This window comes from Sinohyriopsis cumingii, chromosome 19 (assembly GCF_028554795.1).
Source record: "Sinohyriopsis cumingii isolate HCF-2022 chromosome 19, ASM2855479v2, whole genome shotgun sequence".
Lineage (NCBI taxonomy): Eukaryota > Metazoa > Mollusca > Bivalvia > Unionida > Unionidae > Sinohyriopsis > Sinohyriopsis cumingii.
Window position 1 is genome coordinate 15,867,416 of NC_142979.1, and position 17,929 is coordinate 15,885,344.

At 34.8% G+C, this 17,929-nt stretch overlaps 1 protein-coding gene across 2 annotated transcripts in view; it reads left to right on the forward strand.

Annotated features, from left to right (window-relative positions):
- Window positions 1-324: 324 nt before the first annotated feature.
- Window positions 325-17,929, forward strand: part of LOC149775180 (eukaryotic translation initiation factor 3 subunit C-like) — a 70,764-nt gene continuing 53,159 nt past the window's right edge. For both annotated transcript variants that reach the window (XM_089944417.1, XM_089944418.1), the window contains exons 1-3: window positions 325-478; window positions 10,995-11,103; window positions 15,579-15,644. In XM_089944417.1, the coding sequence (XP_089800543.1) occupies window positions 11,009-11,103; window positions 15,579-15,644 (161 nt within the window). In that variant the 5' untranslated portion in view covers window positions 325-478; window positions 10,995-11,008. The remainder of the gene's footprint in view (window positions 479-10,994; window positions 11,104-15,578; window positions 15,645-17,929) is intronic.

Below are 17,929 nucleotides of genomic sequence, written 5' to 3' on the forward strand. Positions count from 1 at the left end.
GTAATCCCACAATCTCACTGACTTCAGTTAGTTTCTATGATCGTTTTTCGGCTCATTTCTTAAAATGACAGCCAAGTAGAGCGTCTTTTATTGATTTGCTGGGACATAATATTCGTCCGTTTGCAAAAGAATACCACCCCTCAAGTTATATATATATATATATATATATATATATGTGTGTGTGTGTGTGTGTGTGTGTGTGTGTGTGAAATTTTAAAACACACCAGGGAAACGATCCCCTTTTAAGCAGAAAACACAACCATGCAATTTCTCGAGAAAGCGCAACAACTTGGAATTTAAAGTTGTCAATGTAATTGCTCGAGAAGTGGTTTATTCTAAATTTGCTGCGCAATGCGTGTCTAGTTCCATATGCTCTCACAAAAAGAATTCTTGAATATATCCAAATTTTTCATAAGAAGAGAAGTATTTTCACGCAACAAAAGATTTTATTTTACTGACGGGATAAGTATAGCGAGAGGTAAGTATTGGAAGGTATCGTACACTGATACAGCGAATCATATGTTCTCCGACCCCATATTTCGTAACATAGAACTTTTCTTTCGCCATTTACGCAGCAGCTAAAGACTTCACAGATTTATCCATTACACGAGGAGTAATGCAGATGAAAAATTTCTCGCACCTTATCATGTCTGGGAATAGGTACACGTAATCAGACCTCTTTAACTAAAATGGTTTCCGCAATAATCCCTTCGGGGTATTTAAAGGATAGCTTCCTAAAATGGCGGGTGGGTGTTGTATAGCCAATTATCACGTATAGTACGTATGTGAAATGTTAATGATTGCTCCCTATGACACTTTAAATGTTCGGGACTGTCTGTTTTGCACAAAACGAATTTTATGAACTTAAAGGGTAACTGGACGTTTCGCCCCATGGACGTTTCGGCCCAAGACATTTCGCCCCACTTCAATGGACATTTCGCCCCACATGGTACACGGACAGTTATAGAAATTCATCAGCATTACACCACGTTCATCATTTTACTTTAAAATGATCAAAAATATAATTAAGTGTCCCTTGTGATCTGAATTCTTTGGCATTATTCTAAATAGTTAAAGAGACGGCATGCTCCAGTTGGGAGAAGTACAATTAAATAAAGTATGGACCCGCACTCGAGTACAGCCTGTCTCAGTATAATGGGAATGTGAGAAACGACACACATCATCAATCATACAAAACAATATGGTTTATTTGTCATTTAAATATAATACACCATTTATTCGCCCAAATTCCAAATTAAATTTAAAATAAAAATCCCAAATTAAATTTAATATAATAAAACTATGACAAATTATCATTGGATGGATTGTATCCAATAAGAAAAAATAATAATAAAACATGGATAATTTGATTTAATGGCTGTCCCTTCCTCTAGCCAAGGTCAACTTGCAATTATCGGGAGAGATTTCGAGTAAGGTGACAAAAACCGGACTAGGATGAACAACCCTATAGATTACACTAGGGAAATACATAAATACCCCGACAAAATTGAAATTTTTTGTTCAAAAATCTGTTATAAAGTAAACAAACAACATACCTTTGGGGAAAGTATACACATATAAAACAACTTTGTTTTTTATAAGTAGGGGTGCATCTGTCTGGTGCCATAAAGAAAGAAAAACTGTTCTGGCGTTCACTATTGCTCCCAGCAAGTGTTAATAGGACTTATTTACAGCCACGTAACTTCTTTGATCTTCATATTTAAATAATCTACTAAATATGGTATCAAGGTAATTAACTACAGCCAGGGTTTTGAGTAAGTCGTGTAAGTTTTTATGAAAAGAAAATTACAATTTAGCACAGATGTTAAGGCGTTCACTAATAACAAAAACAATGACATATAAATAAACAACGTTTGAACTTAATATATCAAAATCTGAGTTTCAGGATACAAATTATGATTCTTCAAGTGCATTGTCCGACAGATCGTTTGGTGTAGAAGCTCGTGCACGTGTTTGCATGGAAATTTATCAGTGGCTCTATAACTTGCAGCTTTCCTTTTCTTGGTACTAGTTGTTTTAATATCACGTAAATCAATAGATCGAACAATGTCCAGGAATCCAATGGGAGAGAATAGAAGAGGGTAAAGATTTTAAAGGGAGACTACTACATATCAAAATTGGGAAAATAAATTTTATTAACCTCTGTATGCCTTCCAACAGATATCCAAGACAGGAATTTATTAGAAATCTATCAAAATATCTAGAAAGATACACAATGGAAGATGTACTATTAGGAGGGGACTATAACTGGGTAGGGGATAATATAGATAGGGAGGGGGAACTAACAACCAATGATATAAGATTTAAGATAGAAATGGAAAACTTAATAAATAGGCATACGTTTAAAGATGTATACCGACAGTTAAATATACTTAGGAAACAATATACATATGCTTATAAAATAAAGAAAGGGAGTAGAATAGATAAATTCTTGTGTACAAACTTTAACGAAGAAACACACAAAGAGGCAGGAATTATTGATTTTAAGATCTCTGATCACAAACTTATATTCATGACAGTAAATTTTAAAGCTTTAAATAACTGAGGAAACGGGGGCTGGACATTTAACAATAAGTTATTGGAGGATCCCAATTTTATAAACGAAATTAAAAATGAATTAAAAAGGTTTATTGAAAGAGGAAACATGGATATTATTAGAGAATGGGATAAATTTAAATTAAAAATAAGAAGTATAGCTATTGAAACTTCAAATATCAGGATTAAAAAAACTAAAAATGGAGAACGAGGAAATTTTAGCGAATAGGATTAAAAAGGAAATGGGGGAAAATAATAAATATAAATCAAACATGTGGTCACAAAGGCAGAGACATACAAAATAATATATTAAGTATAAAAACAATTATTGAACATATAAATGATAGTGGACAAAAAGCTGCTATGGTACTTTTTGACCAAGAAAAAGCCTTTGATAGAACACAACTATATACAAAAAGTCAAAGTAACAATGCCAATAAATGGCAGGAGATAAAAAGCCAATTAACCCAAGCTTTAAAAAAATGAGTAAAGTTCAACATTTAAAAAGAAATAAGCTATTTTGCGGGCGACTACAAGTCTTTAATCATCGTAGTTTTTATGTTTCGCGAAAGGAATAAACCTAACTCCATATATACAATCTTGATATTGACTGTTAGAATTACAAAGCACACTTTTAAGTTGTGTCTAATTTACGCTCGCTGATTGGGTAAACGAACAGCATGATTGATAAGTGGCGATATGCCAATTTCCTACAAACGGTAAAAGTGGTTTTCATCAGTTTGTGTAACAGCAAAAATAAAAGTATTGCCGTATAGAAAATGATCACTGTAAACGATAGATTAATTTTCTGATCACACTTATTACATAAATGAAGAAAAAAAAATGGAAAATATTGTCTGATATAACGGCACGTTCAATGTAATTGAAATGGATGAGAGTGATGGGATTATGGGGCATGAAATTAAATCTTAACGGTAGGCCCCTAACGTAAAATGAAGACAATGGTGTAATGATTGTGAATTTCTAGAAATGTCCGATATTTCCATTGATGTGGGGCGAAATGTCCTTGGCCGAAACGTCCATGGGGCGAAACGTCCATATACCATGTGGGGCAAAATGTCTATTGAAATGGGGCGAAATGTCCATTGAAGTGGGGCGAAATGTCCTGGGCCGAAACGTCCATTGGGCGAAACGTCCATAATCCAACTAAAAGTATCAGTTTTATATTTTATTTAGATTATATCATTCAGATAGTATTGAGTTAGTGCACTGTAATCTTGCTTCATAAGGACCATGCAAGATGCAATGAGCGTTACATTTTTCATATACATTGGGCCTTAGGTACAATGCACATGGCAAACATGATGCCATGCAATGGGAGCTGCCATATTGGTCTTCATGTCAACCAGGTCCCTAGACTGCTCTGGTGTCCTAGTGGTTAGAGTGTCTGCCTCTGATGCGGGCGGTTGCGGGTTCAAGTCATACCAAAGACTTATACAAATGGCACTTGCAGCTGCCTCACTAGGTGCTCAGCATTAAGAGGTTAGTGTTAGGATTGGTCGGACTGGTGTCAGGATAATATGACTGGGTGGGACTTTATGCAACATGTCTTTGGCATGATGCCCTAGTGCTATACATCACTATAAACTGCAGCACTGTAGACATCCTACCAATCTGACTGAACAATTGTTAAAGCTGCATTAAAAATCCAGATCACAACATATACACACACACACACTAGGTCCCTAGTGATGAGTGTATTTTATTACAAACACACATCATCACATAAAATAGTTATTACATGGTCACCTTGAAATCTTTGACATGCACATGGTTTGTTTGCTGCTTTGAAAGCCTGAAAAGTACTGGTTTTTGACATTTTAAATTCAAGGCCTTGAAATCATTGAAAATTTACGTTTTATTTTTGAAATGATTGAAAAGTCTTTAAAATTATATTGGACCATCATAGCTTCCAACCCTTATGATTTTGGCATAAATTTCATGACTTTTTCAGCGATTCACGGATACATGCCGCAAGCAAAAAATTCACGAATTCTCCAGTTCTTAATTACTTTAAATCTTTTATAAAATAACCAATTTCCCGTTAAGCGCTAGTCGTGATATTGGCAGTTGCTGAAATGGTCCCTTACTACTGGTCGCAATATTAGTAGAACTACAGCCGATTGGTACAGTTGGCTAGGTAGCGTGCATTTTAGCCTATTTTAATCTGTATGTATAAGAGTAGTTTTACAAATGCTTTTGAGAGAAACTGGGGCCTAACCGGAATTTTGCATCACGCATGCGTCATCAACACTGATTTGAATTACTGTTCGGCATTGCATCTAAGATCTTGAAAATAGCTTCACCACCAAGGAAAAAGAAATGTATTGCTCAAAAAGTAAAGTTTAATTTGGAATATCCCAAAAAATTGGCTGTGCATTCGGCCATCAAATATTGATGTACATCATGCTTTTTGCACACATTGTGCCACAAATTTTAGTATTGGGCATAGTGGCAGAGACGATGTGAGGAAGCACATCAGTTGCAAAAATCATGTAGAGGTTGGGGAAATTAAGAATTCACAGATTTCAGCCCTGGAATATTTTAAGCCATCGACGGAAGACCTGCAAGCTACCAATGCTGAAGCATTATTTGTGAGTTTTCTTGTTGAATACAATCTACCTTTATCAGCTGGAGACCATGCTAAACATTTGTTCCAACAAATGTTCCTGTACTTGAAGATTGCTTCCAAATTTTCATGTGAAAGAATCGGAAGTGCTGCCGCTCCTGTGCATTCCTCACAGCATCAGTGATAGTGAAAGAGTATTTTTTCTAGTGAGGAACAATAACACAAACTTAAGGCCGCCTTAGGTACAGAACATTTGTCAGCAATTTTAGTCACCAATATCAACCAGCAGGCAAGAAGCCTGAACTGTTTTGAAAACAAATTTATGTTCAAGCAATCGAGGAAATTCAAGTCTGCCACAGTATCATGTCTTGATAAATAACCACAAGAACAAGTGAAGTTTATGAATGCATTAATAAATAGAAATGCAGATATATTTCTGCATATATGTAGAGTTTAGTTTTATTTTGCGATTTTGATACAGTGTATTATTGACAGTAAGAGTGGATGGAGTTATAGTCATGGTATTTTTCACTAATTCATGTCCAAATTCACTCATTTTTATCCCTATTTTCACTAATTGCAAGCCTGGAAGGTTGTCATCTATGGACCATATTTTGGCAGGTGGATTTTCTAAGCCCCATCAAAAGCGTATGTGTTAAAAATTCCCCAAAGTACTTATTTTGCAATAACAAAACTTTCCTCTTCTAGGGCTGGGGACCCCAGATTGTATTGTTAGAATAAGCTTTGACTTGGTTGAATAACCTCCAGCTAGTTTTTCAGTTTCTTTTTCATCCCCGTCATTAATTGAGCCATCAAATCCTGCAAAATTCTCATTCAAACTTTGTGTTATTGATGCCTTTTGACTTTTTTCCATAGGGCATATATCAGCTTGGTTGCCCAAGGTATGAAAGGATGTCTATCATTATGTAGCTTAGAGCTTATATATGTACTGCTTTGCCTTCATCGAAAGTCCCTTTGCTGCTGGATTTGAAACAGCCTTATTTTCAAGGACCACTAGCAATATAAGATATGTCCTACAGTTAGCTTTCACTGCTCAAGGATGAAACCTTCTAACAGGGTACAGCTCAGCTAACGTTAGCAGAGGCAGTTCCATTGTCTTTTGTATGGCTTGCAGTTTTGATGTAATTAGCAGCTGAACTGCTGACAAAGAAGTTATTACCTTCAATTTTGAAATGGACTGGGATGCTGCAAGAGATAATTATTTTAAAACATAGTGAATTTAAAATTGGGAGGGTCACTTCTGTTTCTTCTTAGCAACAACACCTCACTTTCCATTCATGATGCTACTTTAGAAGAGCCCAAAAGTCGTTATTCTCAAGTTCAGTTAGCAGAATCTCCATAAATACACAAAATTTTTTTAGTGTGGTACCAGTAACCCAACCTACATTATTTGAATGGCCCAGGCCCTTTATCTTTTGATTATGTCCACTTAGATATAATGGCCCAGACCCTTTATCTTTTGATTATGTCCACTTAGATATAATGGCCCAGACCCTTTATCTTTTGATTATGTCCACTTAGATATAATGGCACAGACCCTTTATCTTTTGATTATGTCAACTTAGATATAATGGCACAGACCCTTTATCTTTTGATTATGTCCACTTAGATATAATGGCACATACCATGGTTAATGTGTTATCTCTGAAATGTTAATGCTAGATTGTAAACTTGATAATGAACTAACATGAGCTTGATTTGTAAAAAAGCAGTTAAAAAATTTGTTCTGACTATCCCACCATATTTTATTACACTGTTAGCAAAAACACATATTTTTCTTGGACTTGGCAGTTGATTTACTTTTTCAGTACCAGAGGGAAGGTAATGTTCAGTTCATACCCACCCCCCAGTACTCTGCATAGGTTAATAATCTTGTAGAGTTTCCCACATCTTTGCTTTCCTCAAGTATAATAGAGTTTGGTTTTCTCTCCTTTAGTATTTTACTCATCTAAAAGCATGGTAAATGGCTTCCAGAAAAGTTGTCAAAAACTTGTACTGGTCCTTTGATAATTGGTTTCCCCAGTTTGATTCAGCGGTTCATTTTCTCCAAGGGCAAATCTTCACTGATGTAGCATGGTAGAATCAACATCTTTACAGGCCAAGGGCCATGGAAAACAACACATCCTCTAATCCAGACTGGGTAAAAATTGGGCCATGGAAAACAACTTGTCCTCTTATCCTGACTGGGTAAAAATTGGGCCATGGATAACAACTGGTAATCTAATCCTGACTGGGTACAAATTGGGCCACGGAAAACAACTTGTCCTCTTATCCTGACTGAGTAAAACTTGAGCCATGGGAAACAACTTGTCCTCTTATCCTGACTGGGTAAAAATTGGGCCATGGAAAACAACTTGTCCACTAATCCTGACTGGGTACAAATTGGGCCATGGGAAACAACTTGTCCTCTTATCCTGACTGGGTAAAAATTGGGCATACTTGCTTATTCCTGTGGCCCAGTAGATGTGGATTTCCACCATGGTGATAAATTTTGAGTTCCTTTTTACACATATCAAGCACCAAAGTTAAATGTAGCTTAACATTTTGCATACAACCGTTACATATTAATTGTGCATAATTTGCTTGCTTCTTGCTAGTCTACAACATGTTTCAAAGGAAGCAGACCAGTTTCAGGGATGGTACTGGCTTTAAAAAAGTTGTTGCAAACAAATTGCCAACCTCAGTATTTTTTCGCCAATTTTCTAATGAAGTTTTTCGTTATTCTGTTTAAATAACATTTATTTTCAAAATGTCCAACATATGAAAGATCAACAACCAACACGTGTATGCTAAAAAATATGTATTACGTACGTATTCATTTCACTTGACTGCCTTGTTATCTTTGATCCCAGTTATGAAAGATTTGGTTAATTTAAGGTAGTTTATGTTACATACACAATAACATTTGTAAGTATTTGATTTATCAAATGAAGTGAGTTCACCCGACTTATGACAAGGGCCGCTAGATTTTTAAGTTTGTAGGATTTTTGTGCCTTTTAACTTTTCTTTTATTCCATCTCCTTTATTTGATTCAAAAGACATAACTAACATGGTAATATAAAGGAGGCCAGCTTTTAATTCAGTGCAACAATACAAAAAATTCTTCCGGAAGTCCGTTTTCAAAACACGGTTGGCACTTAATTAGGTTCTCAGAGAAATGCTCACAGACAGCTGTTACGGTAGCTAGACACATTTTACGTTTAATTACAAGAGGAAACATTGATTTATGATGATTACACTTAAAAGGAACTAAAAGATAGAACTAGAACACAAATTTCAATTGATAAAAAAATACTTAATTTGTATATATTTATTAAAGTACTGCCTCCACTCTACATTTTCATTGATCAATATTCCCTTACATATCGTTAATTGCAGTGTACTATGAATGTTGTTTGGAAAGAAAATGTAAAAAATTGTATGACCTATTTTTAAATTTGATATTTCAAAGTGTTCTTTAAAATTTCCAAGTCCTGTCTACTTTTTCGACGATAAAACGAGCGATACATCAAAGTTTCTGTTACCAATTTTGATCACGATTTTCTTAAAGTTCAACAAATTAGGGTCAATTTTTAGGGTATTTTCAGGTTTAAAAAATGGGAGCCACGCTTGACCCCATGTTATAAGTGGGTTCACGAGTTATCAGGGAGCGAGTTGTCTTCTCGATTTTATAGGTGGTCAATTGTAGCTTGTCAGGTAGCGTGACTATTTGGGTTATATTGCAGCACAGAATACTAAGACCAGACATCAGCATAAGCAGATTATGATATAACAATACTGTGTTATGGTGTCTTGTTAATATGAACAATGGGTTTGTTTATGGAACAGTAGATTCTAGTGCAATTTTATATCCATGTTTGCGGATTCCTGTCATGGTGCCTTTGAATTTCTAAACTCCAAACCCAAAACTGTATATACAGTTTTTAACAGGCAAAAATGTTGTCACCAAAAAGATCGTCAGATAGTATATTTTGTCGCCAACAAGGGAAATAAATTGCAATTTGCGACATTGGCGAAGCCCAGCATGATCCCTGTGTTTTTACACTTGTACCTGATGGAACTTGATACTAAATGGTAAATATCATGAATATTATTTTGCAGCTTCACAACTAGCACTCGATTTCTTAATATTGTTTTTATATTTACACTTTGGTAACTTACATGTCTGTTTGATGTGGCGAAAGTTTCCCTTTTCATCAGCTGTGAGCTGTCTCATCTTTACAAATCAGACTTCAGAAAATTTCTGAGATAAAGTGTCAATATTTTGTGACTTTTCAGTAGGTCATGCAGTGATGTACTTGACTACATTGCCACAAGACTGCATCTTTATTGATACCTTGTCACACCAAAGAGAAGATGTCAGTAGATATAATTACTTTGAAAGAGAAATGTTGCCAAAAATACATTTGAGCATTTTAAGTATCCCGTATGATTACTTCAGAATTTCACAAATGTAATCCATTGTAATCCATAACGCACATAATGTTGAGACCACAGCAGATTGGGTGAAATTTAAATGGGGTCATGACCTGGATATATTCCTGTTCATTTGGCCAGTCAGTATTCAACCTTTTTATGGCATTCATAACATGCGTAGTTTGATAGAGTACATTTAGCCACTAGAATGGAGGCTTGGTCAGAATGTATTATTTAGTATGAAAGTTTGTAGAAATTGAGTAGGCTGGAGTTCTTTCATATCATTGTTATTTTTATTGCGATAAGTAGTTTTGTACACATTCAGTATTTGCTAGCATTTTAGCTTTGGTGTGACAATGTATTAATAAAACTGTATAGTTTTGAAATTACTGGAGGCCTATGCCAGGTGTAACAACTGTCTGGACGGATGAAAATCATGCAGTTTTGACATTTTCTGTCTTCTAACCTCTCCTATATGTAAATCATAAAAATGAATGATAACTTGTTCAAAAAAAACTTTCTTGGCACTAAAATGACACATATTATATAAAAGTGGCATTGTGAATGCAAATAAGCTAAGAAAGCAAAGAATATCTGCAGAAGTGCAATTTTTTGAATGACAAACCTTGTCTCTTATTATGTGTTTATCCAAGGTGCCATGTGTTTGAACAAAATATTTTCACTGCTTTGACCCATTTTAGTATTAAGCTTGCATCAGGTATCTGGTTCTTTAGTAAAAGCATAAGCAATGTAGGGGGAAGTGTACTTTGTCGAATATAATGAAATCAGGGATGAGTAACTGTTGCTTCACATGTGACTAGTCTGGATTATGCTCTGTAAGTGGCCAGTGGGATACATGGCCTGTGCAGTCAACCTCAGCTAATGGTCGTACAGATTGTGAAAATTTTGAAGACATAAAAGTGGGTGTAATGTCATTAGAGACTAACTGCACTGGTGTGTGTATCCTGTCTTGAGGGGGCTTTGCTAATTTGAGCATCCTGCCATGAGAGAATTGAATGTGATAGTGGGGGTAGCCGGACTTAAGAGGGCCTTACTAGTGTGGGTGTCCTGTCTTGAGAGATCTTTACTAGACTGAAGTCCTGCTTGAGAGGGCCTTACAAGTGTAGGTGTCCTGACTAGAGAGGGCATCACTAGAGTGGGTTTCTTTCTTTGTTATAGACTTATTAGAACAAAAGCACAGTAGTTATTTTGGGTAAGTTAGAGGAAAACTTAACTCGCCTATCAACTGTTTTCATTATAATTGTAGATTTTACACATATATGTTCAAAGCTTTTTTAAAAAAATCTGGTTGCATTATTGTTAGTAAAATGTATTTGTGTGCATGTCTTTATTTATTGTCCAGCTTTCATTTATGCATTATGATTTATAAACTACATTTATATGTTTGCAGATTAGGCACACAAAATGTCGAGGTTTTTCAAAGGTTCAGACTCGGAGTCTGAAAGTTCAAGTGCAGATGAGGAGATAAATATACAGCAGAAGCCAGCAGTCACTGCCAAGTAGGTTTCCATGCTGTAACTTTTAAAAAAAAGTTACATATTTTTATTTGTACAAGTCGTATAATACATTATTCAAAGTAGGAGCAACATTTACATTGTGCAGGTTAATATCTGAAAAAACAAGGTCTTTTTGCACTGTTAGTTATTCCTGACATTTTTTCACTTGTATAGTACAGTCATAAATTCTTCACAAATTGCAAAACTTGCATACTTCTGTATTAATGTAGTATTACTTTTACAAAACATATGGAGATGATAATTGTTTAAAACAATTTTATTTTAATGTACCAGAAAGTATGTTTTATTGATTTATTAATCTTTAAAGGGTTATATATTTTTGTTTATTTGGAAGACTTTATCTTCATAAAGTAATTTTGGTTGTAAGCGTTTAATCTGCACTGTATAGCCAGAATTATCCTCCTGTACCATTAATCTCTATAACTCATTGGTAGAAAAATCCATTGCCAAGGACAACAACACGTTAATGCTGGGCAACCAGAAAATGTTACATATGAATGATGGTGTTCAGACGGGAAGTTTGTACATTCTCCAGCAACAAACATTTAATTATGGAATTGTCCCACAGAGTACCTACAGCAAGGTGGCTGTATTACCTTATTTTGGCATGTATAATGTGCATTCAGATTTTACATTTTAAAATCTTGAAAATTTTGCTCCATTTTCTTAGTGTAACAAGAGTCAGCCATTTTGGATTGTGAATGAAAAACTGTCAAATTTGAAAGTACATAATATCATTCCAATTATATGGATGACTCTTCCGTTGTAAGGTTAGCCTTGTTAATGGAGTTCAGTCTGTTGCATCAGATCCTTTCAATTCGTCTTCATCGTCATCACTCTTGAAAATGTCTCTTCCTGTCCTCGTATGTGAAATGTCAGATTCACTATTGATACTTATTTGGATTATTGTGACATACATTTTTTTTCCATGTCCTAGCTAGAATTGTACCAAGATATTGCATTGTTATGATGTGTATTTAGTCTGAGCTAATTGTTACCTTTAAAAATACCTGTCTTAGTCAACATTGGTCACTAATTAATCAATCAGTTGTTAAACACTCTGCTTAAAATGAGAAAGAGAACAGGAAACCAAGTTTATTTTTTGAAGAAAAGTGAATAAATTGCTAATTTCCGAGTCGAAGCAAAGTTTAGCTTTAGCTGGCACAGATTACCTTGAAAGATCATGCTGAGTCAGCAAATCACTATCCACTTTAAAACAAAAACACCTTGCTGTAAATTAATACTGCACACTCCATTGTAGCAAAGAACTAAGCTCATTTCCTGAAGAAAAGTAAATGCATTGCAAATTTATCTAGACAGAGGAATTCTAATTATCTTCAGCATATCAATGCATAGGTGGCACTGATTACCTTGAAAAGACCAAACTCAGTCATTGAAGCCTTACTCGTTGCATAGATATATCAAACACTATGCAGGGTCCATAGGGGATCTTGAAAAGCCTTGAAAAATGAATTGTTCCCTCAAGGTCTTGAAATAACCTTCAAAATTCAAAATATTGTCTAAGTACCTTGAAAAGCCTTGATTTTCATGAAACCAAAAGGAAATAATAATTAGTTTTCATTTTACGAATTAAATAAAATGAAAAGGGAAGAAAAACAACAACAAAAACAATCTCTCGCTAAGTTTGTGCTGGAATGGAAATTTTCCAACAACAAGCCACTGTGCAGTTGTACATTTTGGACTTCCAATTGTACAAAGTCTGGATGTCGCAGTGGTTTAAATTTGAATCAATCGCTTCGACATGGCTGGCTGCTGATTCCAGCTTCATTGGCTAGATGAAGAAAAATATAAAGTTTGGATTATGAGATCTTTCTCAGAAGAGCTTTGCAAAATGCAAATTATGCCAGAAGGATATTGATTTGCATGCAATGAGAGAGTGCTCTACGGTCACATGCAGCTGGAAAACAAACAAACTCTTATAATGGCGCTTAATGCAGGCAAAACAAGAAACCTTCAGCATGAAATCACTTTTGATGAATGAGGTATTTTCTATAATCTGAAAATATAGAATACAGCTAAACTGAGAGAAATATTAAGATATCTAATATGAAATAGTTTAAAATATCCATACGCTGTTTTTAAAATAGCGATAATATACAAAGCAAATATCTTTCATTTTTTGTTTATGGGGATGAGAAAAGAAAGGAAAGTACTGGAAAAGACAGTGAGACAACGACAACTGCTGCTGATGACCATGCATTGAAAGCAAAGATACATAGGAAATTTCCTTTATCATGACATCAAAATAATTTGAGGAAAAGTGAAAAGGATAAAATTGCTGAACTTGAAGCTCTTGAAAAACAGATTGATGACAAGCTACAAGAACTGAAAAAATTCACTTCAAAATATTTTGGACTTTGTAAATAGTGTGGTGTAGACAGAGTAAAATGAACTTTGTTCAGTGACTACATTATTCTAATGCCCAGATGTAGGATGTTTAATATTAATGGGACAGATATCAATGATCATAGGACTGACTTCATGTTTTATTTTTTAAAATTTTTTTAAAATAAGTTTGCAAGAAATGTTCCTGGTATGGAATAATAGTAAGTATTAACTTGTGTTTACATACAGTTTCGTTTATGAATTAATGTAATAATGCACCTTCAAAAACATGATTTTAAACATTGAAAAACCTTGAACATTTTGAAAGAAATATGCTACTAACCCTGACTATGATTCAAAATAAGAAATAAAAATAAGAACCAGGTTTATTTTCCAAAAGAAGAAAAAATGTTTTCTGACTTTGTGCATTAATTGATATATTGTTTCACTATGTGTCATTGGTAACCATAACAATCACAACAATTATGTCCCCTGATGAGAACATTACTGTTTTATTTAATTCAGAATATTATATTTCATTTCAAAAAGAAACATTGAAGAAAAGCTGTATTTGGTCCACGTTATGGAATGTTCAACATTTATGTTACACGTGCTGTAATGATACCTATTCTGCTATAATGTGATACTTTGCATGGTAATAGAAGAACAAGTTACAAGTCATTATGTACATGTAATTTTGGTTATGGCACATGACAAAATGCTACACAATGATATGAAGTTAAACAAGTTTATTAACATAAGCAATCAGTAAGAAAACTGTCCATGTTTGTAAGCATTATTTATTTCTTTAATATGGCTACTACAGGTAAACAATTTAGTTACAATGCGGCATGCAGTGGATTTGATATTTAGCATCGAATGAATGTGACACATGTTGCAGCTATAGTGCATTCATCCTTCCATCAGATCAACCAGGAATATTTTTTCTTTTAGTTCTTGTATAAAATGCACAACCCTAGCAGAAAATATGAAATTTTTTGAAAAATGTGCGTGTTATACACCGCTAAAAAGGGAATCTCGACATAACTCCGTAGTTGATTAGGTGATTACAGTTATTCAGACTCACTTAAGACTGCTAACCATTATTTCAGGAAGCAATGACAATCCATACTATCACAGACCATGGGGAAATATTTAAAGAAACAAGGATTACAAATGTTTGTCTTTTGTCAACACACCAGCAAATGGTAGAGGCCTCTTTCATCTTTTGTCTGTGACACAGAATGACTGTGATCAAGTAAATGTATTCTGTATCATTGGCCTGTTGAAGAAATGGGCACTCACTGCAGAACAATGACTGTTGCTTCTATTGACTAACTTTAGCAAAAGGAATATGGCATTTAAATGATTAAACCAGTCACAGTTGTTGTTGCATGCAACACTGACTCGTGGGGAGTGGCTAAATGGCTCATGGGGATTGGCTAAATGGCTCATGGGGATTGGCTAAATGGCTCATGGGGAGTGGCTAAATGGCTCATGGGGAGTGGCTAAATGGCTCATGGGGAGTGGCTAAATGGCTCATGGGGAGTGGCTAAATGGCTCATGGGGAGTGGCATCAAAGCCAAATTGATTATCTGTAATTTGTTAATTACAATACATAGTGTGTATAAACTTTTGTGACACTTTCCGTTTGCAGGACTTTTATCAAGTTACAAGTCCTCTGTACACTTAGGAATAACAATATATTGACATAACTTGGTGACAAAATGTTCATCACAGTAGTTTTACAGGAAACTGCAGAAGTCTTTGTGGGAACCAGACAAATCTGCTGGACAACCAGATTATGAAAATTTGTTGCCAAAAGACATGCACTGATTTTCTATATTTTTCTTCCCCTGTATCAGTATATTAGGCCACATTAGAACGATTCTGGCTCAACAGTGCAAAGTGAGTGTAGCATGTTTGAAATACATGGTCCAAATTTGCAGATTTTTAAAAAGTGCAAGACATTTCTTGCTTGAACATAACTGTGAGATACATACCAGATCTAAAAGGATGCCTCCTACAGTGTGTTCATCAGGCCTATTCAGCATCCCATATCCTGCAGGTGGGCCCATCTAATCCTGTACATACATATGTGCTTTTTTCAGGGCTTTTCAGTTTAGCGATGATGAGGAAGAAACCAGACGAGTGGTTCGCAGTGCCAAGGATAAGAGGTATAGAAGTCTTTGCAGACACTGTCAGCCCTCTCTACCCTGTTTCTTATAACAATTTTCTTCATTATTTTCCTGATGCATTTTACCGTCATATACCAACCATCGCCCATTAATAAAAAGTTATTTTCACAATTATTTATCAGTATTTTAATTTTCAGTTGTTTCATGATCCTCATATGTCAGTTTTGACTGAATTTTTAAAAATATTTCTGTTCTGTGCTATTCTGGAACATTTTTATCTTATCATGGCTGGCTGGTATGTGAGATTGCACTCAGTACAGAGGAACCCTGCTCTGATTTGCACCTGTACCATGGCTGGCTGATAAGTGAGTATGCTTCGTTGCAACTCAATTCAGTATGGCACAGAATCATTATGGCAGCTGATATTTAGTCTTTAGATGTCCTGTTCACTGTGTTATGAGCCTATGCTCTTAAAATAAGTAACAGAAAAGAGTGACAACAACATACTTTGTAAAAATTCAACAAAAAATGTATTTCCCTATACTACAAAGTAGAAAGAAATAAGAAAAAAAACTTAGGGTATTGCGAATTAAATCCAAATTGTAATCCAAGAATTAATACCCAAGTCCTACTTATGAAAAGTTCTAAGTGAATCACAGTTCAAATCCTGATGAAAATCCAAGATGGAAGGCGATGACGTCTGTAATAGTCAGCGTTGTACTGATGTGTCAACAGTTTCTTGTTGAATCACAGAAAATATTCCAGTTTTTGAATTCCATATAAATTCCAGTGAATGTCTTTGTCCAAGAATTTTGCCACAGCACTTTTGTATTTCCAGGAAAATAATGACTTGTATTCAATAATTTAAAGAAAATAAAATTCAGCCCAAACTGGTCGCAATATATTACAACTTAACGTGTCAGATGTTAAAGCATGACTGACTAACTTTTTTCGATACATCTGTTATACGACTAACTAAGATGCAAAACAGATTCCCGGAAGAGGGGCAAAAGTTCATACTTCTGGAAGAAAATAGAAGTTTGTTTACCAATTGACACATGCTTGATGTCACATAGTCCAGGTATGACCTTGACTAAACTCTTGACTTTACTCCGAGAAAGATGATAAAAAATAATTTAAAAAAGTTGTTTACTAAAATTGTCACTGATTTTGGAACTAGGTCAGCAACTAGATACAATGTTTCTATTATTAGTTGTTAACATAAAAATAAAATAAAAAAATCAATTCTGGACAATGTCAAATCCAGTAAACAATGTTACATTACATTAGCATGTAATGGAATAAAATAAATGTTAAAACTAACAGACAAACAATTAAATATACATGACAACTGTCTCTACTTGGCTTGATAGTTTCAATTCACTTATATTTACAAGCAGTGGCTGACAAGTCATGTTTATATCATTTATAGAATAGGAGGAGTAAAGTTAATGCAGGATGCATCAGAACTGTAGGACAAGTAGCCAACTGAACATTTTGGAGCCCTGTACTACTCAGCACATAGCCAAGCTGATAGAAGGCTAAAACTATTCACTTAACTGTCAAAAAAACAATAGCTTACAAATTATAATTAATATTCTTGTACATAAGTGAATAATTTTTCAAGGATGGTCTCCTGATTGTCATATAAATAGGAAGCAGGTCAAAGTATTATTATAGATTGCTGGAATCCCTACCCACCTTTTCCTGACACTTGTACACAGTGCATTTCATTGAATATTGCATCATTCTTGCTATACTGTGTTTATGTACATAACGCAGATGGCAGTTGTGTGTTGCATCAACAGTATTATAGCAGAGGTCCCTGTAGTTGTATGTGTAAATAGAATTAACATTAATAAACTGATTCAGAATTAAATTTTGAAATGAAGGATATATAGCTGAATATCTAGCCCCTGAATAGCTGTCCTGTGAGAAATCTTTACTTAACCAATAGTATCAAGGATTCATAATACATGTCTTTTACACATGCCTACAGGACAAGTAAAAACAAAATTAACTTGTCCAGTAACATTATTAACAGAGTCATAACATAATATCTTTTATGATATATTTGCTTTGGCTTAATGCAATGGCAGCAAAATTATTGTTTGATTGCACTTTTTTGTAGAAGGTTTTGGTATGGTATCTCCATTTCTGCATGATTTGAGTGTGAAAGAGTACAGTTTATAAAGTGTAATTAAGAAGACTCCTTTCATTTCACTGTGCATTGAAATGGGTGTCAAGCAGATAAGAAAAAGCCCATGCCTGGTCCCACCTTGCTAACTCACTGAGTTGCAGCATTTTGGAGTTGGAGAATTGCC